General features: G+C 44.0%; 1 protein-coding gene across 4 annotated transcripts; it reads right to left on the bottom strand.

The window, feature by feature from the left end:
- Window positions 1-204: 204 nt before the first annotated feature.
- LOC125237139 (clavesin-2-like) lies at window positions 205-20928 on the bottom strand. Of its 4 annotated transcripts, none has more exons than XM_048144113.1 (7): window positions 20854-20928; window positions 19108-19295; window positions 18409-18503; window positions 4234-4378; window positions 2105-2196; window positions 1365-1466; window positions 205-808 (listed from the first exon to the last, which is right to left on the bottom strand). In XM_048144113.1, exons 2-7 carry the CDS (start codon window positions 19274-19276, stop codon window positions 506-508), a joined length of 906 nt encoding a protein of 301 aa, XP_048000070.1. In that variant the 5' UTR covers window positions 19277-19295; window positions 20854-20928; the 3' UTR covers window positions 205-505. The 4 variants fall into 4 exon arrangements, with proteins under 4 accessions (XP_048000070.1, XP_048000072.1, XP_048000073.1 ...); XM_048144115.1 differs by lacking the exon at window positions 20854-20928 and adding an exon at window positions 20743-20767; XM_048144116.1 differs by lacking the exon at window positions 20854-20928 and adding an exon at window positions 19467-19700 and having other exon boundaries at window positions 205-727.
- Between the last annotated feature and the right edge of the window lie 3194 nt (window positions 20929-24122).

Raw genomic sequence — 24122 nt, 5'->3', positions numbered from 1 at the left:
GGTATGGTATGGTCTCGAGATGTAATTTAATGGTTTCAAAATTCAAATCCTTAACTACAGCTCGTTTGAATATGATTACTATCACACTTTTCTAGAAGAAGCGAAAGTAATATGGACGTAAATAAAATGACTTTTAATATGAATATACTTTATTACAAAAAAAAAAACAACAAACAGACAAACTTAATAAATATTAGTTAATTTGTAAATATATCTTACATACTTAAGTCACATAACTATTAAATAATTTAATATGTAGGGTACCTATCTGTATTTTAAACACTTTCCCATCTATAACAATAATTAACCGTTTGGTTATTTCATCAAATTCAAGAACAAATAACAGATATTATGAATAAACTGGTTTATTTGGCTTATATTCTGTAAAAAGTATACTTTTTAATTAAATAGTTGCTGAATTGATCACTAGATGTCTCTTTTTAATTTAAGTAATAGTAGCAGTCTCTCGGGCTCTAGTGCACATCAGGTGTTAGAGCACTCAGCCCTAGTCGTCGTTGAGCACCCAGCCGAGCTCCCTCATGTCCCGCTCGAGCGCCGCGGTGCGGTACTGGCGCACCTTGGCCATGCCGGTGGCGTAGTCGGTGTGCAGGCGACAGGAGCCGCCGTAGCGCGGCGGGAGGCACTCGCGCGGTATGTGCTGGTGCAGTGACTCCAGGTCGCTGCCGTGGAAGTGGATGCGCGACCAGGCGGCGCGGCGGATGAAGCGCTTGAACAGGAAGAAGAAGGTGTGCAGTAGCCAGTTGTAGTTGATGATGTGGCAGCTGTTCATGATGCCCGGCATCGCGTACTGGAAACGAAATATATTCCTTTTTTAAATCATCTTCTAACACAGATAAATTAATTTTATAAAAGCTTTATTTTGGTATAATTTTACTCCAAAGTTTGATTTGTACACCTATAGATGGCGTTAGTAGTAGCGATTTTAGAAAAAATTTCGTTTCGTTTTGCTGATAATGAACATTTAAATTTTTCATAAATTATTTGTACGTGTACTTATACATTTTATATTTATTTATAACATTATTTTTAATTTATTTAAAAATGGTTTTATCCAAAGTTTGAATACTTAGTGACTTAGTGGCGACACTAGTCGTTAAGTACTGCAGGGTCTGCAGGTTGAGTTGAGACTCACCCCGAGAGGCAGACGATCTGGTTAGGCGACACTAATAGTCGGTCGGTACCAGCAGCGGCTGATCTATTCAAGCCGATTCCCACAGGCTTGCCTAAACTTGATTACTTGTAAAGTACCTAATGTAAAAGAAGGTTTCTTTTGTTCAGTGTTGCCTAGCAGAAATTTTCACCAGCCGCCTCTGATCGGTACTGCAGGTTTAGTTGAGACTCACCCCCGAGAGGCAGACGATCTGGTAGGCGACGGTAGGCGTGAGCGTCGCGACGTGGCGCAGCGTGACGCCCTGCAGGTCGAAGATGCCGGTGGCGCCCAGCACCTGCGCGACATCTTGGTGTCATTAGGAAAATCAAACACGAACATTTCCTGCTTCGACTGCAGTCCCTCAACTCAACGCTATTGGCACCAGACAGCGAGGTAGCGATGCGCGTGCAACAGAGAGTGGTCAATTTATAAAAGTGTTTCGCTTTTTGATATGAGAAAAAAAATGTATGCTATGTTATGAACATGGGCGAAAACTACTACAAAAACAAAGTGCCAGTCTAGTAAATTATAATTTGGGGCACGGCAGTATCTCTGCCAAGACGTGCTATTTAGCCAAATTCGTTGCACAGAGTAACCTAAATTAACATAATCACGCTAAGGCACTGGTCCCACCGCGAGCTAGTAAGCTATGAGCTATCGGCTATAAAAACGAACAAAAGATAATCACTCCCGTGTAAATAAAAGAAACACGGCGATGTTTATAGTTACTCGCCCAGCGGTGAGCAATTAAAATCGCCGTGTCTCTTTTATTTGCACGGGACTGCTTATCTTTTACTCGTTTTTATAGCCGATAGCTCATAGCTTAATAGCTCGCGGTGAGACCAGTGTCTAAAGAATGGAAAAATGAGTATATAAGTACTCAAGTGAGTAGTGCTAGCTACAGCAGCAGCGGCAGGCAGTGAACCGGCGCACCTGCATCTTGGGCGTGCGCAGCCCCATCTCCATCATGGCGAGGCTGGCGCGCACCAGGTCCTCCACCGGGAACTCGTCCGGGTCCCACGCGCCTGCAACAACGATATATATCCTGTTGGTGACATATAAGCATAGCGCCCGCCTGATGGTGAGTACTAACTGTGCCCTTCAGACGTCCGTGATGAGCGGGCCGGCCCAGCACGGCTCCTCGCCTGATGCAGCAGGGGTAGTGAACAAGGGACGTGTAGAGTACCAACGGGACGTGTAGTGGATGGATTACTCACCGAACCGCGTGATGAGCAGGCGGCCCACGCCCGGGCGGTCCAGCATGGCGGCCTCGTAGGCGCCCTTGACCTTGGCGAGCGCGTCCAGGTCCGTATGGGCAGTGTTCGCCACAGATCACTCACCGAACCGCGTGATGAGCAGGCGGCCCACGCCCGGGCGGTCCAGCATGGCGGCCTCGTAGGCGCCCTTGACCTTGGCGAGCGCGTCCAGGTCCGTATGGGCAGTGTTCGCCACAGATCACTCACCGAACCGCGTGATGAGCAGGCGGCCCACGCCCGGGCGGTCCAGCATGGCGGCCTCGTAGGCGCCCTTGACCTTGGCGAGCGCGTCCAGGTCCGTATGGGCAGTGTTCGCCACAGATCACTCACCGAACCGCGTGATGAGCAGGCGGCCCACGCCCGGGCGGTCCAGCATGGCGGCCTCGTAGGCGCCCTTGACCTTGGCGAGCGCGTCCAGGTCCGTATGGGCAGTGTTCGCCACAGATCACTCACCGAACCGCGTGATGAGCAGGCGGCCCACGCCCGGGCGGTCCAGCATAGCGGCCTCGTAGGCGCCCTTGACCTTGGCGAGCGCGTCCAGGTCCGTATGGGCAGTGTTCGCCACAGATCACTCACCGAACCGCGTGATGAGCAGGCGGCCCACGCCCGGGCGGTCCAGCATGGCGGCCTCGTAGGCGCCCTTGACCTTGGCGAGCGCGTCCAGGTCCGTATGGGCAGTGTTCGCCACAGATCACTCACCGAACCGCGTGATGAGCAGGCGGCCCACGCCCGGGCGGTCCAGCATGGCGGCCTCGTAGGCGCCCTTGACCTTGGCGAGCGCGTCCAGGTCCGTATGGGCAGTGTTCGCCACAGATCACTCACCGAACCGCGTGATGAGCAGGCGGCCCACGCCCGGGCGGTCCAGCATGGCGGCCTCGTAGGCGCCCTTGACCTTGGCGAGCGCGTCCAGGTCCGTATGGGCAGTGTTCGCCACAGATCACTCACCGAACCGCGTGATGAGCAGGCGGCCCACGCCCGGGCGGTCCAGCATGGCGGCCTCGTAGGCGCCCTTGACCTTGGCGAGCGCGTCCAGGTCCGTATGGGCAGTGTTCGCCACAGATCACTCACCGAACCGCGTGATGAGCAGGCGGCCCACGCCCGGGCGGTCCAGCATGGCGGCCTCGTAGGCGCCCTTGACCTTGGCGAGCGCGTCCAGGTCCGTATGGGCAGTGTTCGCCACAGATCACTCACCGAACCGCGTGATGAGCAGGCGGCCCACGCCCGGGCGGTCCAGCATGGCGGCCTCGTAGGCGCCCTTGACCTTGGCGAGCGCGTCCAGGTCCGTATGGGCAGTGTTCGCCACAGATCACTCACCGAACCGCGTGATGAGCAGGCGGCCCACGCCCGGGCGGTCCAGCATGGCGGCCTCGTAGGCGCCCTTGACCTTGGCGAGCGCGTCCAGGTCCGTATGGGCAGTGTTCGCCACAGATCACTCACCGAACCGCGTGATGAGCAGGCGGCCCACGCCCGGGCGGTCCAGCATGGCGGCCTCGTAGGCGCCCTTGACCTTGGCGAGCGCGTCCAGGTCCGTATGGGCAGTGTTCGCCACAGATCACTCACCGAACCGCGTGATGAGCAGGCGGCCCACGCCCGGGCGGTCCAGCATGGCGGCCTCGTAGGCGCCCTTGACCTTGGCGAGCGCGTCCAGGTCCGTATGGGCAGTGTTCGCCACAGATCACTCACCGAACCGCGTGATGAGCAGGCGGCCCACGCCCGGGCGGTCCAGCATGGCGGCCTCGTAGGCGCCCTTGACCTTGGCGAGCGCGTCCAGGTCCGTATGGGCAGTGTTCGCCACAGATCACTCACCGAACCGCGTGATGAGCAGGCGGCCCACGCCCGGGCGGTCCAGCATGGCGGCCTCGTAGGCGCCCTTGACCTTGGCGAGCGCGAACAGGTCCACGCCGCGGTACAGCGACGGGTACTGCTCCAGGAAGTTGCAGTAACGCACCAACTGACACAAAAAGCATCATTTAATTTGATGAAATTTTAATTAATCATAAGTATATGGAGAGAAAGAGAATGCTTTAAAACATTAAGTCTGCATTTTTTACTGCAAGATTAAGATTTTTCTTTTGAGCAATAAATATTAAATGAATAAATAATAGTTATTTGTTTTACAAGGGGGCAAAGTAGTTGTTTAACCGCACGTGCCAATATTGATACCTGAGCAAGCGAAAGATTCCAATATTGAACCGCGAGCGTAGCGAGTGGTTCAAAAAGTGGAATCTTGAGCGTTGTGAGGGTATCAAGGCACGAAGGTTAAAAACGAGTTCGCCGCGCGCGCGCTCAGCGAGTGGACGTGTGTAGCTTGTGTGTTTACGTTTACGAAATATTGAATAAAAACAATGGTGCAGTGCAAAAAGTGCAAACAATTCGTGTCTTCTACAAAAGATGATACAGTGAAGTGCAAATCTTGTGATGGTATCTTTCATAAAAGGTGCGCGAGGAAGGACAGATGTGAGGATTGTTTCCGGAAGGAGTCTGGCAGTCCTTCAGGACCCAGGCAGGACGGAAGTAAGGAAAAAATTGAATACAAACCAGGAGAAACCTCACTGGAAGCGGTGATTAAGGAAGTAAATAGCAAGTTGGATGCGATTTATAACGTCGAAAAAAGTTAGACGAGCTAAAGGATACAGTGGACTTTTACTCTGAAAAATACCAGACGCTGATAGAACATAAAGAAGTAACAGATAAAAAGATGAAAGCTCTCGAACAAAAGAATACCTACCTTGAAAAATGCAATAAAGCTTTAGAAGAGCGGATTATGGAACTGGAACAGCAAAAAAAGGAGAAAAACGTGGAAATAATAGGCTTAGAAAAAAACACCGGGGAGAATACAACCGAAATAGTGAAAGAAGTAGCGAAAAAACTTAATTTAAATCCTGACGACATAAAATATGCATCGAGGGTCGGCCGAGAAAAGGCGGGCGAAGGCAAGCCGCAGCCCGTTGTCGTCAAGCTGAAGTGCAGGACCACACGGGAGAAGTGGCTACAAGCTAGAAAGACCCCACTCTTTAACAGCCACATCTATGCAAACGGAAGTCAAAAACCCATATACATTAATGAAGACCTCCCAAAATTTATATAATATATAATAACGACGCCAAATCTCAACAACCCTCGGAAGGACAGCAGGGCGTGACCATAGAACAAATAAGTACCTTATTAGATGCAAAACTAAAATGCAACAACACGATTGTAATAAATGATCTAAGGAAATTAATACAATCCGAAATCGAAGTAGCCATCAGGAAGGTTCAAGCTGATTTTACACTAAAAAACACCACTATAACGGTAGAACAAAAAAGAATAGCAGATGAACTACACGCTACTAATGAAAAAATGAAAAGTCTAGAGCATCAGTATCAAACACTAACATCTGAAATAAGTGAGCTGAAAGCCAGTCTAGATAGGAAAACAACGAATGGCCTTGAAAACAGCCAGAAAAAGTTTATACTATATGGATTGTATGATTATTATGATGAAACAGAAAACGATCTATATTCCCGTATCAATCACGTATTTCATGATATTCTACAAATCGAAATAAACGGTTTCATTGAAACCGTAAAGAGACTAGGAAGAAAGGGAAACCGACGACCGATACTAATTGAACTTCTAAGCTCAAGGATGCAAAAATATATTCTTGACAACGCACGCCTATTTAGAAGCACCGGACTCGCAGTTTCCGAAGTACTCGACGGCGAAAGACTAAAGGCCCGTCAACAACTTAGGGAGCGTCTTCGTGAAGAGCGTAAAAAGGGAAACTATGCCGTTATACGAGACAGTACTCTTTTCATCAATGGGAGGAAATATGATCCGGCCCCAGAGACCCGAACTTCAACGCTGCAGCCTGTCGAAGAACAACAGTTACACCATCTGAATACCAAATCCATACACAATTTCGATAGTCTGCTTACACAAACTAAAGACAACATACAACTGGACCTGAATGATACAAACAATAGCATACCGGGAACAGCACCTAATACCGAAGCTCTTACTCAATCACAGTTTTTTCGACCCTCCTAAAAAACTCATACTTTTTCATCAAAACATCGCAGGTGTTCTGAACAAGCAGGATATATTTGATGTAGTTTTACAAGATTTTGAGGAAAAATGTTCTCCTATCCATATAATATGTCTTTGTGAAACTTTTATTAAATTGGGTGAAGAAACGAATTTAGTACTTAAAAACTACAAACCATTGTGTTTCTACTCAAGGCGTTTGGAAAAAAGGGGAGGGGTGTGTATACTTGGCAGACGGGATCTAGATTTTGATTATACTGAATTGTCGTGGATTGATCAGCTTTGCCAGGAAAAGGTTTTCGAATGCTGCGGTATCGACATTCCCTGCCACAACATTACTATTATATGTATTTATAGAATACCGACGGGAGATTTAGATAGTTTTTTCAAAAACTTGATACACTTCTTAATCTACTGACTAAAAACTCTACAAACACAAGACGAATACTTATATGTGGAGATTTTAACATTGATCGGTTTAAATTAAATCTCGACTCCGCTAAAGAGTTTGAAGCCACACTACTAAGTTATAACTTTAAGCTTCAAATCAAGGAACCCACGCGCATAACTGAATTATCATCTACTTGCATAGATAATATAGCCACAAATTTTGATATTGAAAATACGCCTAAAGTTCATCACTTAAATTTATCAGATCACTCAGCACAAATAATCGAAATTCCAGCCAACATTAAATTAACTCCAAATTCTTGGTACATACAGAAACGTGACTATTCCCAAACAAATTGTAACAAATTTCGAGAATGTATCAATAGTTTATCTTTTACTGAAGTTCTAAATTGTAACGATTGTCAACTAGCCTTTAATCTTTTTCATGACGATTTGCTCCTATATTCTAAGCTTTGTTTTCCTGTAATTACTGTTCGCATAAGACCTAATAAAAGATTGAAGTGGTTGACTAGAGGAATGAAGATTGCTTCTAAAACTAAAAGGGATTTATTTATGAAATATACTAACACTAAAAATAAAAATGACAAAAAGAAATACAAAAGCCATTACAAAACCTACTCTAGAATTTACAAGAAATGCATTAGACAGGCACAAAAAAACCAAAACGCAGTGGTAGTCTCCAATGCGGAAAATGTCACCAAAGCAACTTGGAACATTATAAACGCCAACCTAGGTAAAGCTAAACCCAACCATACTCTAGGTGATATAGATTTCAAAGGAGAAATTCTTAGCAATCCCCAAGCAATTACGAACGCTTTTAATAAGCAATTTTTAAACATTGCGGGAAATGAATGTAATACACACCATAATTTGATAAAAAATAATATACGGTTTAATAGTTCTACCATTTACTTAAAACCAACAGACCCATTTGAAATAACAAAAATCATCAAATCGTTACGTAACTCGAAATCATGTGGTTATGACGAGCTCACAACTTCTGTTATTAAAGAAAATGCTGAAGTGTTGGCTTTCCCACTCAGCCATATCATTAATCTTTCTATGATACAGGGTACTTTTCCCGAAAAATTGAAGATCAGCGTTATTAAACCGGTCTTTAAAAAAGGCGATAAACGTACCTCAGATAATTATAGACCTATCGCACTAATCCCTATAATTGCTAAAGTATTTGAACGCGTGATGTATACCCGAATCTTAAATTTCTTCGATAGATTTAATGTCCTATCTGAGCGTCAATTTGGCTTCAGAAAAAACAGGTCCACAACTTCGGCTATACTTGAGCTACTAGAAGATATTGCGGAAAGTAGAGAGAAAAGTATGCCCGTTACAGCTATATTCATGGACATGTCTAAGGCGTTTGACTACGTCCAACAGAACATTCTATTAGATAAATTGAATAGGTATGGAATACGTGGTATCTGTGCCGACTGGATAGAATCGTATTTAGTGAACAGACAACAGTTAACTGAAACCACAAAATATTGTTCTGAGACTCAAACTATCCTAAAGTTTCAATCTAATCTTGAATTTGTAAAACAGGGTGTTCCACAAGGCAGTATACTTGGACCGTTGTTATTTCTTGCATACATAAATGACTTACCTAATATAACTAAGCACAATATAACTCTGTTTGCTGATGATTGTTCTGTTGTTGTCTGTTGCAAAGACCCTGCTACGTACGAACTTGAAGTAAATACTGTATTTCATGATATCAATGTCTGGCTAGACATCAATAAGTTAAAAGTTAATTTGAATAAAACGAACTATGTGGAATTTCATGCTTCCCAAGGAAAACCTACGAATATAAACATAATGTATAACAATGTAAAAATAGATAGCGTAACATCTTTGCGGTTTTTGGGAGTTATGATAGACTGTCACAATAATTGGGAGCTACATACTGAATTTTTAATTAAAAAACTAACCAGGTTTATCTTCGCCTTGCGTAAATTGAGGAATATTGCTTCTCGACAAGCAGCAGTATCGGCGTTTCACGGTCATATAATGTCGAACCTACGCTATGGAATCATCCTGTGGGGTAATTGTAAGGACATCAACAAAGTCTTTAAGCTACAAAAAAAATGTATAAGAGCCATATTTAACGCCCGAAGTAGAGACTCATGCCTACCATTGTTTAATGAATTGCAAGTACTCACAGTCCCCTCTTTATATGTCTATGAAATCTGTTTATACGTGAAAAAAAATTTACATAAGTTTAAAATACAGAAAAGTAACCCGCGAATAACGTCCAAACTCCATGGTTTCAATTTATGCTATCCGGATGAGCACAAAACCGCTTACTTTAGGAAGAGTGTATTTTATATGTCTGTTCACACGTTTAACCACTTGCCCAATGAAATCAAAATACTAGAGCAACCTGAATTCGGACGAAAACTTTATAAATGGTGCTTAGATAAGGCTTACTATAAGATAAGTGATCATTTCATTCCTTTGACAATTGACTAGCATAATATAGAATATCTAAATATAATTCATTATTACCCGACTACGGCAACGCAAAAGGAGGGTTATGATTTTGACCGGTATGTATGTGGCTATGTATGTATGTATGTATGTATGTTCATCTGTTCCCTCATAACTTCTAAAGTACTCGTTAGAATTTGACAAGCGATATGTCATTCGAATCGTCTTAATCGTCCGCTGGTTATAGGCTATATAACGTCACCGCAAACGAAACATGGCGCCCTCTAGAGGTCATAAAGTAACGAAGCAAAAAAATAAAATGAAGTTAAGATGACATGTTGTATATCATTTGAAAGGGCTTAATTAGCACATTTCAAATATGTACATATTATAAGCTTTTATTTCCAGCATTACCTGATTACACCGGATAATTCAGTAATTTCTCGGAAAAATTGACTATTTGCAAATCCGCAAGCGCAATGACATAGTTCCATGCATTATCCGACTTCGGTTACACACGAAAGCTTTTGCCAAAGGAACTAATTTGGCTGCTTTATATAATTATTTTATTAAAGACTTGCAATATTTTTTCGACCTAAAGTTCAATTTCATACAGCAAATTGTCATAATAACAACTAGACGTAGTTTGACACTGTTTTGACATTCTGACGTGTATCATAGATTGTAGGACACCCTAGATGTAGTAGATGTTACGTCATCATGGCATAATGAGTTTCCACTACGACAATATATTATGAAAGCCAGTTAATCATCTAAAATTAATATAATTTTCATAAAGAGAGAGAGAAATGCGGTATCACGATACTGATTGTCAGCTATACCTGTCTCTTTCAGTATATAGTATGCTTCATCAGAGTGTATATACATACCGTAGACGCGATCTTAAACCTACTTAAAGACCCACGCGGTCCTAAGCGGCGTCTAAACTTAAAGTGTCGAGCAAAGCCCGACGCTCGCGGTATTAAGCCGAGGGCGCCCTCTAACTTAAAGTGTCGGGCGAAGCCCGACGCACGCGATCCCAAGCCGGGCGCCAAAGGCGCCCTCTAACTTAAAGTGTCGGGCGAAGCCCGACGCACGCGGTTCTAAGCCGGGCGCCCAAGGCGCCCTCTAACTTAAAGTGTCGGGCGAAGCCCGACGCACGCGGTCTTAAGCCGGGCGCCGAAGGCGCCCTCTAACTTAAAGTGTCGGGCGAAGCCCGACGCACGCGGTCTTAAGCCGGGCGCCGAAGGCGCCCTCTAACTTAAAGTGTCGGGCGAAGGCCGACGCACGCGGTCCTAAGCCGGGCGCCGAAGGCGCCCTCTAACTTAAAGTGTCGGGCGAAGGTCGACGCACGCGGTTCTAAGCCGGGCGCCGAAGGCGCCCTCTAACTAAAAGTGTCGGGCGAAGCCCGACGCACGCGGTCTTAAGCCGGGCGCCGAAGGCGCCCTCAAACTCAAAGTGTCGGGCGAAGCCCGACGCACGTGGTCTAAACCGGGTGCCGCAGGCGCCCTCTAACTTAAAGTGTTGGGCGAAGCCCGACGCACGCCGTCCTAAGCCGGGCGCCGAAGGCACCCTTTAACTTAAAGTGTCGGGCAGAGACCGACGCACGCCGTCCTAAGCTGGGCGCCGAAGGCGCCTTCTAACTTAAAGTGTTAGGCGAAGCCCGACGCACGTGGTCTAAGCCGCGCACGCGGTATTAAGCCGGGCGCCCTCTAAATTAAAGTGTCGGGCGAAGTCCGACGCACGCCGTCCTAAGCCGGGCGCCGAAGGCGCCCTCTAACTTAAAGTGTCGGGCGAAGGCCGACGCACGCGGTCCTAAGCCGGGCGCCGAAGGCGCCCTCTAACTTTAAGTGTCGGCGCCCTCAAACTTAAAGTGTCGGGCGAAGGCCGACGCACGCGGTCCTAAGCCGGGCGCCGAAGGCGCCCTCTAATTTTAAGTGTCGGGCGAAGCCCGACGCACGCGGTTCTAAGCCGGGCGCCGAAAGCGCCCTCTAACTTAAAGTGTCGGGCGAAGCCCGGCGCACGTGGTCTAAACCGGGTGCCGCAGGCGCCCTCTAACTTAAAGTGTTGGGCGAAGCCCGACGCTCGCCGTCCTAAGCCGGGCGCCGAAGGCACCCTTTAACTTAAAGTGTCGGGCAAAGCCCGACGCACGCCGTCCTAAGCTGGGCGCCGAAGGCGCCCTCTAACTTAAAGTGCCCGAAGTCGAAGCCCGACGCACGTGGTCTAAGCCGCGCACGCGGTATTAAGCCGGGCGCCCTCTAAATTAAAGTGTCGGGCGAAGCCCGACGCACGCCGTCCTAAGCCGGGCGCCGAAGGCGCCCTCTAACTTAAAGTTTCGGGCGAAGCCCGACGCACGCGGTCTTAAGCCGGGCGCCGAAGGCGCCCTCTAACTTAAAGTGTTGGGCGAAGCCCGACGCACGTTGTCTAAGCCGGGCGCCGAAGGGGCCCTCTAACTTAAAGTGTCGGGCGAAGCTCGACACATGCGGTTCTAAGCCGGGCGCCTTGGGCGCCCTCTAACTTAAAATGTCGGGCGAAGCCCAACGCACGCGGTCCTAAGCCGGGCGCCTCCGGCGCTCTCTAACAAAAAGTGTCGGGCGAAGCCCGACGCACGCAGTAATAAGCCCGGCGTCCTCGGCTCCTTTTAAGATGTCGGGCGAAGCCCGACGCAGGCTTTCCTAAGCGGGGCGCCTTCAGCGCTCTCATACTTAATAAATAAAATAGTAACCCCAAAGTAAGTTAAATAAAAAATAAGTTCAAAAACTAAAACCCGACTACTATAAAATGTGCTCTTAAAAGTATGAAACAAGATAGAATTGTTTTATGAAATTATCATGCATGAAATTCACAGCTGTGTATTCTTTTCAATACATAAACTCAATGTTATAATAAGTTTGTAAATTTTAGAAATACTTGCAGAGATTCCGAAGATAACCGTGGTCGTATGCCACTTACCTTAAAGTTTATAATTGTGGCATACGACCACGGTTATCTTCGGAATCTCTGCAAGTATTTCTAAAATTTACAAACTTATTATAACATTGAGTTTATGTATTGAAAAGAATACACAGCTGTGAATTTCATGCATGATAATTTCATAAAACAATTCTATCTTGTTTCATACTTTTAAGAGCACATTTTATAGTAGTCGGGTTTTAGTTTTTGAACTTATTTTTTTTTAATTATTAATATTATTTTTTTTTTCGAGAATTGTATCAATTACCTAATTATTTTATTCGCACTAAATGTAATAGCCTGGACATTAATATAAGTATTTAGCTGTAAGATTAGCTTTAGTATTAACAATATTGTGCGCCGCATCGCGGTGATTGTGATGATACCACCCTGACATATCTTTAAGACCATTGTACCTAACTCACAGTCTGACAATAAACATTTCATTTCATTTCATTTAAACGTCAGTTGTTCTGGTCGGCTAAAACGCAACTTCGAGATATTTGCAGATTCATATGGATTCAGAATTCCAACATACTAGCTCGGAAAGAAAACGACGCAAAAATATATAAAATAAGGTGTGAAAAAGACATCGTAAACATTACAGCCTAGTCACTAAGCAAATAGCTGTGTGTACACACTACATGATTTCCCATTCGTGACAAAATAGATAGTCTTCTAGATATTGAAGGTGAAGTGGACTTTTCACGCCACAAGAACATCCAAACATGGAGTACAGCTTACAATAAGAAAAAACAAATTATCACATTACATCTAAACATAAGGTCGCTGCGTAAGCACTTTAATGAATTATTAGTTTTAATTGATCAGTGTCAAAACCAACCAGATATTATTATATTATCTGAAGTCAACATAAGGGAAGATGAAATTTCATGTTATGGGATAAATGGATATTGCATCTATTCAAAAACTAGACAAACGGGCCGCGGAGGGGGCATATTAATATATGTTAAAAATAAAATTAATTTTTCGGTAGTAGAGGTAAATTACCTAAGTATGGAATTAATATATGGAATTGTGCAACTAGATAAAAGAAAAATTAACTTACTGGCTATCTACAGACCTCCCCAAACGAACAAAAATGTATTTATACAACAACTGGAATTATGTGTTCAGCGCGTACCAAGCTGCGAGGATTTGATAATTATTGGAGACATAAATATGGACTTATCTAGAGAAAATATGAATTCGTCGATTAGTAACTACAAAAACACCTTGTGTGGATATGGCCTGCAGTGCTGCATACCTAGTTCGGAGATAACGCGGGTCGGTATCGTGGACGGGCGGCTGGACGAGTCGTGTATAGACCATGTGTGGGTGCGAGCGAGACGGCAACAAGCGCCTGCGGCCGTGAGTGTGATAGAGTGCGGTATATCGGATCACCATATGATCGGCTTAAGTTTGGACCTTGAACGTGAGCATTTTAATAAAAGTGCATTGCAAAAAAATACACAACTTGTTTTAGACGATAAGCTCGTTAATAGCAAATTAGATAATTATGAATGGTCACAATTACTTATGATAACTTGTCCCTTGCTGCTATATAATAAACTAAGTACAGTTTTTGAGTCAATTTATAGTGAGAGTAAGATTGAAAAAAAACGACAGGTAAGAAGGATTACACAACCATGGATAAATAGAAGGTTATTTGCTATGATTTCTAAACGGGACGAGTTGTTTAGAGTGTGGAAGGCGTCCCCAAATAATATGTGCAAAAGACTAGAATACACCAAATACAGAAATAATGTAAATAAACAAATAAATAATGCTAAGAATATGTATCGAAGACAGGAAATTAAAAATTGTCAAAATGATTATAAAAAAAATTTGGAATACGATTAACGGTTGGTTGGGGCGTCTCAAACTAAATGTAGACGAAGTAGTTTTGCGTTATCTGGGAAAAGTTGATAATATTTATAACATATGTAGTAAATTCTCTGAAACGTTTACCCAAGAGATATTAAATATAAAGCACAATTGTAATGTAAAGTTTTTAGATCGTAATTCATATGTTAATAAAAAATAAGTTCAAAAACTAAAACCCGACTACTATAAAATGTGCTCTTAAAAGTATGAAACAAGATAGAATTGTTTTATGAAATTATCATGCATGAAATTCACAGCTGTGTATTCTTTTCAATACATAAACTCAATGTTATAATAAGTTTGTAAATTTTAGAAATACTTGCAGAGATTCCGAAGATAACCGTGGTCGTATGCCACAATTATAAACTTTAAGGTAAGTGGCATACGACCACGGTTATCTTCGGAATCTCTGCAAGTATTTCTAAAATTTACAAACTTATTATAACATTGAGTTTATGTATTGAAAAGAATACACAGCTGTGAATTTCATGCATGATAATTTCATAAAACAATTCTATCTTGTTTCATACTTTTAAGAGCACATTTTATAGTAGTCGGGTTTTAGTTTTTGAACTTATTTTTTATTTAACTTACTTTGGGGTTACTATTTTATTTATTAAGTATGAGAGCGCTGAAGGCGCCCCGCTTAGGAAAGCCTGCGTCGGGCTTCGCCCGACATCTTAAAAGGAGCCGAGGACGCCGGGCTTATTACTGCGTGCGTCGGGCTTCGCCCGACACTTTTTGTTAGAGAGCGCCGGAGGCGCCCGGCTTAGGACCGCGTGCGTTGGGCTTCGCCCGACATTTTAAGTTAGAGGGCGCCCAAGGCGCCCGGCTTAGAACCGCATGTGTCGAGCTTCGCCCGACACTTTAAGTTAGAGGGCCCCTTCGGCGCCCGGCTTAGACAACGTGCGTCGGGCTTCGCCCAACACTTTAAGTTAGAGGGCGCCTTTCGGCGCCCGGCTTAAGACCGCGTGCGTCGGGCTTCGCCCGAAACTTTAAGTTAGAGGGCGCCTTCGGCGCCCGGCTTAGGACGGCGTGCGTCGGGCTTCGCCCGACACTTTAATTTAGAGGGCGCCCGGCTTAATACCGCGTGCGCGGCTTAGACCACGTGCGTCGGGCTTCGACTTCGGGCACTTTAAGTTAGAGGGCGCCTTCGGCGCCCAGCTTAGGACGGCGTGCGTCGGGCTTTGCCCGACACTTTAAGTTAAAGGGTGCCTTCGGCGCCCGGCTTAGGACGGCGAGCGTCGGGCTTCGCCCAACACTTTAAGTTAGAGGGCGCCTGCGGCACCCGGTTTAGACCACGTGCGTCGGGCTTCGCCCGACACTTTAAGTTAGAGGGCGCTTTCGGCGCCCGGCTTAGAACCGCGTGCGTCGGGCTTCGCCCGACACTTAAAATTAGAGGGCGCCTTCGGCGCCCGGCTTAGGACCGCGTGCGTCGGCCTTCGCCCGACACTTTAAGTTTGAGGGCGCCGACACTTAAAGTTAGAGGGCGCCTTCGGCGCCCGGCTTAGGACCGCGTGCGTCGGCCTTCGCCCGACACTTTAAGTTAGAGGGCGCCTTCGGCGCCCGGCTTAGGACGGCGTGCGTCGGACTTCGCCCGACACTTTAATTTAGAGGGCGCCCGGCTTAATACCGCGTGCGCGGCTTAGACCACGTGCGTCGGGCTTCGCCTAACACTTTAAGTTAGAAGGCGCCTTCGGCGCCCAGCTTAGGACGGCGTGCGTCGGTCTCTGCCCGACACTTTAAGTTAAAGGGTGCCTTCGGCGCCCGGCTTAGGACGGCGTGCGTCGGGCTTCGCCCAACACTTTAAGTTAGAGGGCGCCTGCGGCACCCGGTTTAGACCACGTGCGTCGGGCTTCGCCCGACACTTTGAGTTGAGGCGCCTTCGGCGCCCGGCTTAAGACCGCGTGCGTCGGGCTTCGCCCGACACTTTTAGTTAGAGGGCGCCTTCGGCGCCCGGCTTAGAACCGCGTGCGTCGACCTTCGCCCGACACTTTAAGTTAGAGGGCGCCTTCGGCGCCCGGCTTAGGACCGCGTGCGTCGGCCTTCGCCCGACACTTTAAGTTAGAGGGCGCCTTCGGCGCCCGGCTTAAGACCGCGTGCGTCGGGCTTCGCCCGACACTTTAAGTTAGAGGGCGCCTTCGGCGCCCGGCTTAAGACCGCGTGCGTCGGGCTTCGCCCGACACTTTAAGTTAGAGGGCGCCTTGGGCGCCCGGCTTAGAACCGCGTGCGTCGGGCTTCGCCCGACACTTTAAGTTAGAGGGCGCCTTTGGCGCCCGGCTTGGGATCGCGTGCGTCGGGCTTCGCCCGACACTTTAAGTTAGAGGGCGCCCTCGGCTTAATACCGCGAGCGTCGGGCTTTGCTCGACACTTTAAGTTTAGACGCCGCTTAGGACCGCGTGGGTCTTTAAGTAGGTTTAAGATCGCGTCTACGGTATGTATATACACTCTGATGAAGCATACTATATACTGAAAGAGACAGGTATAGCTGACAATCAGTATCGTGATACCGCATTTCTCTCTCTCTTTATGAAAATTATATTAATTTTAGATGATTAACTGGCTTTCATAATATATTGTCGTAGTGGAAACTCATTATGCCATGATGACGTAACATCTACTACATCTAGGGTGTCCTACAATCTATGATACACGTCAGAATGTCAAAACAGTGTCAAACTACGTCTAGTTGTTATTATGACAATTTGCTGTATGAAATTGAACTTTAGGTCGAAAAAATATTGCAAGTCTTTAATAAAATAATTATATAAAGCAGCCAAATTAGTTCCTTTGGCAAAAGCTTTCGTGTGTAACCGAAGTCGGATAATGCATGGAACTATGTCATTGCGCTTGCGGATTTGCAAATAGTCAATTTTTCCGAGAAATTACTGAATTATCCGGTGTAATCAGGTAATGCTGGAAATAAAAGCTTATAATATGTACATATTTGAAATGTGCTAATTAAGCCCTTTCAAATGATATACAACATGTCATCTTAACTTCATTTTATTTTTTTGCTTCGTTACTTTATGACCTCTAGAGGGCGCCATGTTTCGTTTGCGGTGACGTTATATAGCCTATAACCAGCGGACGATTAAGACGATTCGAATGACATATCGCTTGTCAAATTCTAACGAGTACTTTAGAAGTTATGAGGGAACAGATGAACATACATACATACATACATACATAGCCACATACATACCGGTCAAAATCATAACCCTCCTTTTGCGTTGCCGTAGTCGGGTAAAAAGAAACGCTATTGGAGAAATTGCCCTAAGATATTTATCTACCTACCTAAAGTATAAATAAATAAATAAATAAATAGATATTATAGGACATTCTTACACAGTATAAGTGTAATTGAGTAGTCCAGGAAGCATTAGCATGTAATAATGATAACATAAGCTTGCGCATTGCATGTAAATAGTTTTAAGTTAATTAGTGCCTAATAAATATGTAAGTACCTAAGTATACTATATATATAAATGTTAAAATGAGCGCTATCTCGCCAACAAACTGCAAGACAGTTTGGCGAGAAACATAAATGTGAAAAATATAATGTACTTATTTGTTAAATAAATAAAAAAAAAAAAAAAAAACAAACTTTGCCACCGAGTGAAACATAAAATTTTTCACCACACCAACACGAACAAAATACTAACTATAAAACATCAAATTCAATCAAATCCATCAATTTATTCAATATTTATGATTCAAAATCATCAATTATAGGTAAAATCTAGCAGCCAGATTAAGATGATGAGTTAAAATTTGTATGAAATTACTTTGCCCCCTTGTGGATAAAATGCAATTTTGCTATCTGTTTTCGAATAGCAAAGTTAGCCTTTAACAGTTGGTGTGGTGAAAATATATTTTGAATTTGAGGGACATTATTTTATATTTCTTCCCATCAACTCAATAATTTACAAAGGGGAACAGAGGAAGCTATCGTCCGAATTTTGAGGTACTTACTTATAAATACATAGTTTGCAAATCCCCAAGTAGGTAACTATTTACTGATGTGTGTAGGTAGATATATTATATTGAGTTGAATAAATTTGTTGGTAGAATGGACACATGCACGCCACTATTGTTAAGGCGTTTGTGTGCGTGTTCAGGAATGAACACTTCGATTCGTTAGCTCGGGTGTTGCGTTGGCGACGAGAAAAGCAGCGAGGTGGGAAGAGGAAGTGCAATGGGTGGGAGTGGCAGGATGCACTCGTGGGTATAGTTATATTGTGAGTAGGTGGTGACCTGGCGGTGCGCGCGGCGCACGACGAAGCGGCGCGCGCGCAGGAAGCGCAGCAGGAACGCGTCGTCCAGCCGCCGCGGGCTGCACTCGCCGCGCTCTGCAACCATCAGGCAATAGGTCATCCATGCATGCTGCCGAGACTATGTATATAGGCGTTTTGGCTGTCATTCGATATTCGATCACTACTGACTGCAGGTACAAATGAGCTGCTATAATTACATCGGAGGGGTGCTGTGCTGACATGCAGTGAGTGTGGACGTACATTATCTGCGAAAATAAGCTACCATCTGAGAGCTCGATCATGACTATCGCTCTCAATAGTCATTCCAAACCCAGTCGCTGAGGCGCAAACCGCGGCCGGGATGGAAGGATGATGACAATGATCTGCAAAGTGACCCTGCTTGCATTTACCCTTAAACAGATAGTTATCTTCAAACCCAACAGACTCTATCCTGAAGGAGCTGTAGTATGTTCATTGTTCATCTCCTACACACCACAAATTGTAACAATTTACAAAACTAAAGGAATCACTTTCGCTGATTCTCATATTTGACAAGGTTAAATAATGTTTTAAGTAATATTTCTTGACATAAAATATAGTGTAGTTATGTTCTCCTATATTCCCATTTGGATAGCTATAGCCCCTGCACATGGTTGACCGTTCGGGCTCGGACGTGTGTGCGCCGGCCTCGCGCGCTCACCGTATACCATGTCGCGCAGCTCCTGTATGGCCGCGGCGCGGGTGTCGGGCTCCTCGGCGACGAGCTCGCGCGCCAGCTCCAGCAGCTCGGGGTGCTCGGACGTGTCGACGTCGGCCGCGTACGCTAGGTCGATGAACCGGTCGGTCGTCACGCACTCATTTATCGGCATTGTTGTTTTATTAGACCACCTAAAATGAAAAGCCACACGAAACAACAGGTTATAAATATCAAATTGCCACTACGCCTACACACTACACTAAAAAACCTAGGTCGGCATTCCTTCCTTCTTAAACAATGAAGCACCTACTTTAACCTACCTACTAGGTACCTACACACATTTGCCCCGAAAATGTACTTACAAAAAATGTACGTTGTTTGAGTTGTGTGTGAAGGGCGCCTGAACAACGCGTCGCGTCGCGTGCGTCGCGTCACGCAGCCTGCACTTTCACTGTTAGATGTTTAAAGCACTACGTGAAGTGCAGCGGCTGCAGCTGCGATGCAGTCAGCTCGACTGGACTCTTCTGTTCGAGTACCTAAAGGAACGTGACTCATAATAATGATGTACAGGGTGTTACATCCTAATGATCTTATCATTATATGTACATTGTGGTTATAATATATACACTGGCTCCCCATCACAGAAAAGTTATGCACAATTGCACATAGAACATTATGAGCGTGAGCGCGAGGATCCTTCAGACATAGAACTTTTCATATAATTGTAAATTTGGAAATTATTGTATATTCTTCTTCTTCTTAGTCGTATACTTTTGTCAGAGCAGTCGTGGTCATTGGGGTCGTTGTGCTGCCTTTTTAATGGTTTCCCGCCATATTGCTATTTGTAGCGTTCTGCGCGCAGAGATTTAAGGGTGACCCGGTGAGAGCCCTCACTTTGGTCTGTCCACCGCATTGAGGGGCGCAGTCTGGGTCTTGTACCGCCCACTCTTCCCTGGGTGCGTAGCCGAATGGCACAAACGCTCACGAAACGAAACGCTAGTAGATATCTATCTCTATCGCTCTTGCATATTGGCGCGACAGAGCCCGACTAACTGGCGCGGCGTTTCGTTTTCGTTTGGCGTCGGAGAAATGCCATTCGGCTACGGGGCCTGAACAACAAGTCTCTCTATGGCGGACCGTGTTTTCCGTGATCATGATGCATGCAACTGCGTCGAAATATCGGGAGCTCGACAAAAATCAAAAAGGTAATCACGGTCTATATCCCGGTCAATATAAGTCTAATGAAAATAACCGTGAATCATTCAAAACTCTTAGTCTTTATTTGTTTGGTTTTGACCTCCTGAAGAATAGACACATTAGTGCGACGCTGAGTTCACGATATCCGGAGCATTCTTCTCCAGCACCACATTTCCAGAGCGTCAATGCGTTTTCGTTCACTCTCTCTTACTGTTGTGTTGGTTTATTGTATATTAGGTATGCCAGACTATATATTTATAAATTGTCTAAACAAGCAAAACTAGAGGTATCGAAAACACTTTGAAAATGAATATGTAGGTGATACTTGCTAGGAAATAAATAAAAAAGTGATTATTCATTTTTAACCCATCGTAGACAGACTGTTACATGATATTGATATGATCTCACAGTCTGTTAATTGTCTATACATTTGTAGATTACCTTTAAGTATCTTAAACTCAAATCAACTTCGTTGAATCAGTAGCTGGTGCGCAGGCGCAGGTTTAGGGTTAGAGGCGCCCATATACTCCATATGTTAGGGAAACTGCTTACCATCAGGCGGGCGACACGTTTGTCACCGACGTAAAAAAATAAATATCCAAGTCTCCTGGAACCGCGGAACTAGGGTTTCTGCTCGAGAGTCTCGAACTCGAGACTTCTCGAGACTTTCGGCTTCATTCGAGACGAGAAAAAAATGACAGGTACTCGAGACGTCTCGAGGCCCGAATGTAAAGTACGACCTAAAGTGAAATGCAACTTTTTACCTTCTGCCCGGTCTCATCGCGAGGCGGTGGGGACGGTGTCGAACGGCGGTCATAAATTATAACGAGATAAAGCGATCTAACCTCTCATTCCAACGTAAGCTGGCAGCGACTTTGGCTAGTTTTGACAGCCTCATGTTATTTAAAAGCAATTCGTCATTACAAAAAAGTCAGCGCGTTTATGTATCTTGGGTCATTGATAACCTGCAAAGAGTGCTATGGCTAACTTCGACAAGATTTGGAAGAACAGAGGAATCCGACGTCAAAATAAAGTGCGATTATTTCAATAATCTCGATATTTATGTACTATCAGCCGAAAAAGTGCATGGAAAGCCTAAGGGTCAATTTTGCATATCAACGTCTGTAGCAAGAATGGACTAGTGTATAGATAGAAAACTAGATGGCGTTGAAAGCAAGAATGGAGTAGTGTATAGATAGAAAATTAGATGGCGTTGTTGACCAAAAAAGGTTAATGTAGGTGAATTTGCTAATAAGTAAAGAAATTCATTAAATTATTACGAGTTTTTATGTTCATTGTCGTTTAAAATACATTTTTTTATATTTTAATTTCAAACGAGTGTCACTTAGTCACGATGGGTAAAACCACATTAGGGAGAGGTAGAAATCATTTATAAATTTTTGTTATGAGTTTTTCTAAATATGCCTTTGTCTTTAAATACTACTAAGTTAATCGTCCAGTGGCGGTGGCACCCTCATTAGTGCGTTTTCACATTGTCCAATCCGATATCGGATGTAGGACCGATATTCCATACCTTCCGACGTCCGATATCGGATCGGATAATGTAAACTGCAGAGAAATTAAACCCTAAAGATCATCGGTCGACGGCGAGCGGGTCACGTGATGTGTGCTCGCCCGAGCCGGTTCTCCCTCATTGTGCCTCCCCCCGCCCGCACCAACCAATTACTTTTCTAGCAACCGTCGTTTCTGAATACATATTTGCTCGTTTTTAATTTTATAATATTTTGTCGGCTTCCAGCCAAACATCATACAAAAAGACATCACACTTAGCGCCACTGCCAGGATTTGAACTCGGAACACCAAGCGCCCGACCCTTCGTATAACCAGTGCTCTGTTCCCCTAGGCTACCAGTTGAGTTGACAACCTTGTCGAAAATTTGCCTTGCATTACTTCAATGCAATCCGTAATCTATGTGGTCTCAGTGGTCTGTTCTCAAACTCTTCTAATGACTACAGGATAAGGTTGAAATTGGCATAATAATAATGTTAATGTTATTCTTCCGAAATTTTTTATACTACCGCGATTTTACTTCAGAAAAGTATCTCTTGATTTTTCGTGTTTTTATTACTTGCTGGTTAAGGTTGAGATTTAAAATAATTTACTTATTTATTGTCTTATTTACTACACTCTAGTTGAGGGTAATATCATTATTACTTTTCAAGTCATTACATTACTAACTATTGGAAGTATGGAACAAACATTTAAAAAAAAACAAGTTTCCTTTATTAACGAGTATCCCTGTCTTAATGCTCCACCTGCCCCTCTAGCACAACTTGCCTTGTCGCGCGCGAGTCCATACTTGAAGTCGCGCTTTATGTATGGACTCGCGCGCGACAAGGCAAGTTGTGCTAAAGGGTCTGATCTCACATAGGTATTATTTCTAATGTGTGTAAACAAAGTTATCAGACATTGTGATACCTATCAGGGAAAGATTTCTATATATTTTTTTGTAGTATAGTTATAGTATATGTTGGTTCTTTCTCAGTGAGTTACTGAGACATCCCAGTTTAAATAGCTGTAAAATAATAATGTTTTAAAAAGTATATATTATACGTTTATATAAACAAGGTTTTCTATTTTAGTTTGTTAGTAAATTAACTATAGTTCGTTTCAAACCTCGGGTAGTTCCATGTAACGGGAAAATTTAAGTTACCAATTATTGCATGACACTTCAGGTATTTTTTATTATTTTTTATGTCTATGATTAAAGTTATTAACTTATATAGGCAATATGAGCATTATACAATACTAGCTTTTGCCCGCGGCTTCGCTCGAGTTAAATTTGAAAATTGAGGAATGCTCCATACTCAATCCATTTTAGGGAAGAGCCCGGGGTTGGAAATACACGAAAAGTAGCCTATGTCACTCTGCAACCCTTCAACTATCCGTTCCATTTTACCGTGAAAGGCGGAAAAACAAACAGAGACAAACACACTTTCCCATTTATACTTAATATTAGTATGGATGGTATATCGTTAATACGATCATTTAATTTACTTCATAAAAATCATAAAAATTTTCACCACACCAACGCGAACAAAATACTGACTATAAAACATCAATTTAAATCAAATCCAGCAATCTATTCAATATTTATGATTTAAAAATAATTATTTGTAGGTAAGTTCTACCAGCCAGCTCAAGGCATCAAGTTAAAATTTGGAAATTACTTTGCACTCTTGTGGATAACATGCAATTTTGGTATCCGTTATCCAAGAGCGCAAAGTAATTTCATACAAATTTTAACGATGTCTTGCCTTAGAATTTACTTAAAAATGATGATTTTGAATCCTAAATATTGAATAAATTGATGGATTTGATTTAGTTTGATGTTCTATAGTCTGTATTTTGTTCGTGTTGGTGTGGTGAAAAATTTTGTGTTTCACTCGGTGGCAAAGTTCGTTTAACCTTCGTGCCTTGAAACCCTCGCAACGCTCAAGATTCCACTTTTTGAACCTCTCGCTACGCTCGCGGTTCAATATTGGAATCTTTCGCTTGCTCGGGTATCAATATTGGCACGTGCGGTTAAACAACAACTTTGCCCCCTTGGCAAAGTTGGATTCCAATATTAAAACAAAAAACAAATAACTATTACACATATATATAAACAACCAGAAATAACTAAACGCTGTTGTTTTCATTATTGTATTTATTTTCATTTATTTTTTACTAATACCTGGAGGGCGATTTTTGAATCTCGCATACGGGATTTTGTCACTAAAATACCTGTTGAAAACGGTGACTTGTTTATTATTTTCAGTGACAATTTTCTGAATTCGAACGCGTGAGACTCAAAAATA

This window comes from Leguminivora glycinivorella, chromosome 20, assembly GCF_023078275.1.
Source record: "Leguminivora glycinivorella isolate SPB_JAAS2020 chromosome 20, LegGlyc_1.1, whole genome shotgun sequence".
NCBI classification, from domain to species: Eukaryota; Metazoa; Arthropoda; class Insecta; order Lepidoptera; family Tortricidae; genus Leguminivora; species Leguminivora glycinivorella.
This window is presented reverse-complemented; position numbering and strand designations above follow the sequence as displayed.

What these genes read in the sequence shown, in the direction of transcription:
- LOC125237139 (XM_048144113.1), bottom strand. Translation starts at nt 19,276, where the DNA reads ATGCCGATAAATGAGTGCGTGACGACCGACCGGTTCATCGACCTAGCG. An exon ending in TGCGCCGCGCGCACCGCCAG is followed by an intron (nt 4,379 to 18,408) that starts GTCACCACCTAC and finishes TTTTTGTGTCAG; the next exon opens with TTGGTGCGTTACTGCAACTT. An exon ending in AGATCGTCTGCCTCTCGGGG is followed by an intron (nt 809 to 1,364) that starts GTGAGTCTCAAC and finishes TTTCGTTTCCAG; the next exon opens with TACGCGATGCCGGGCATCAT.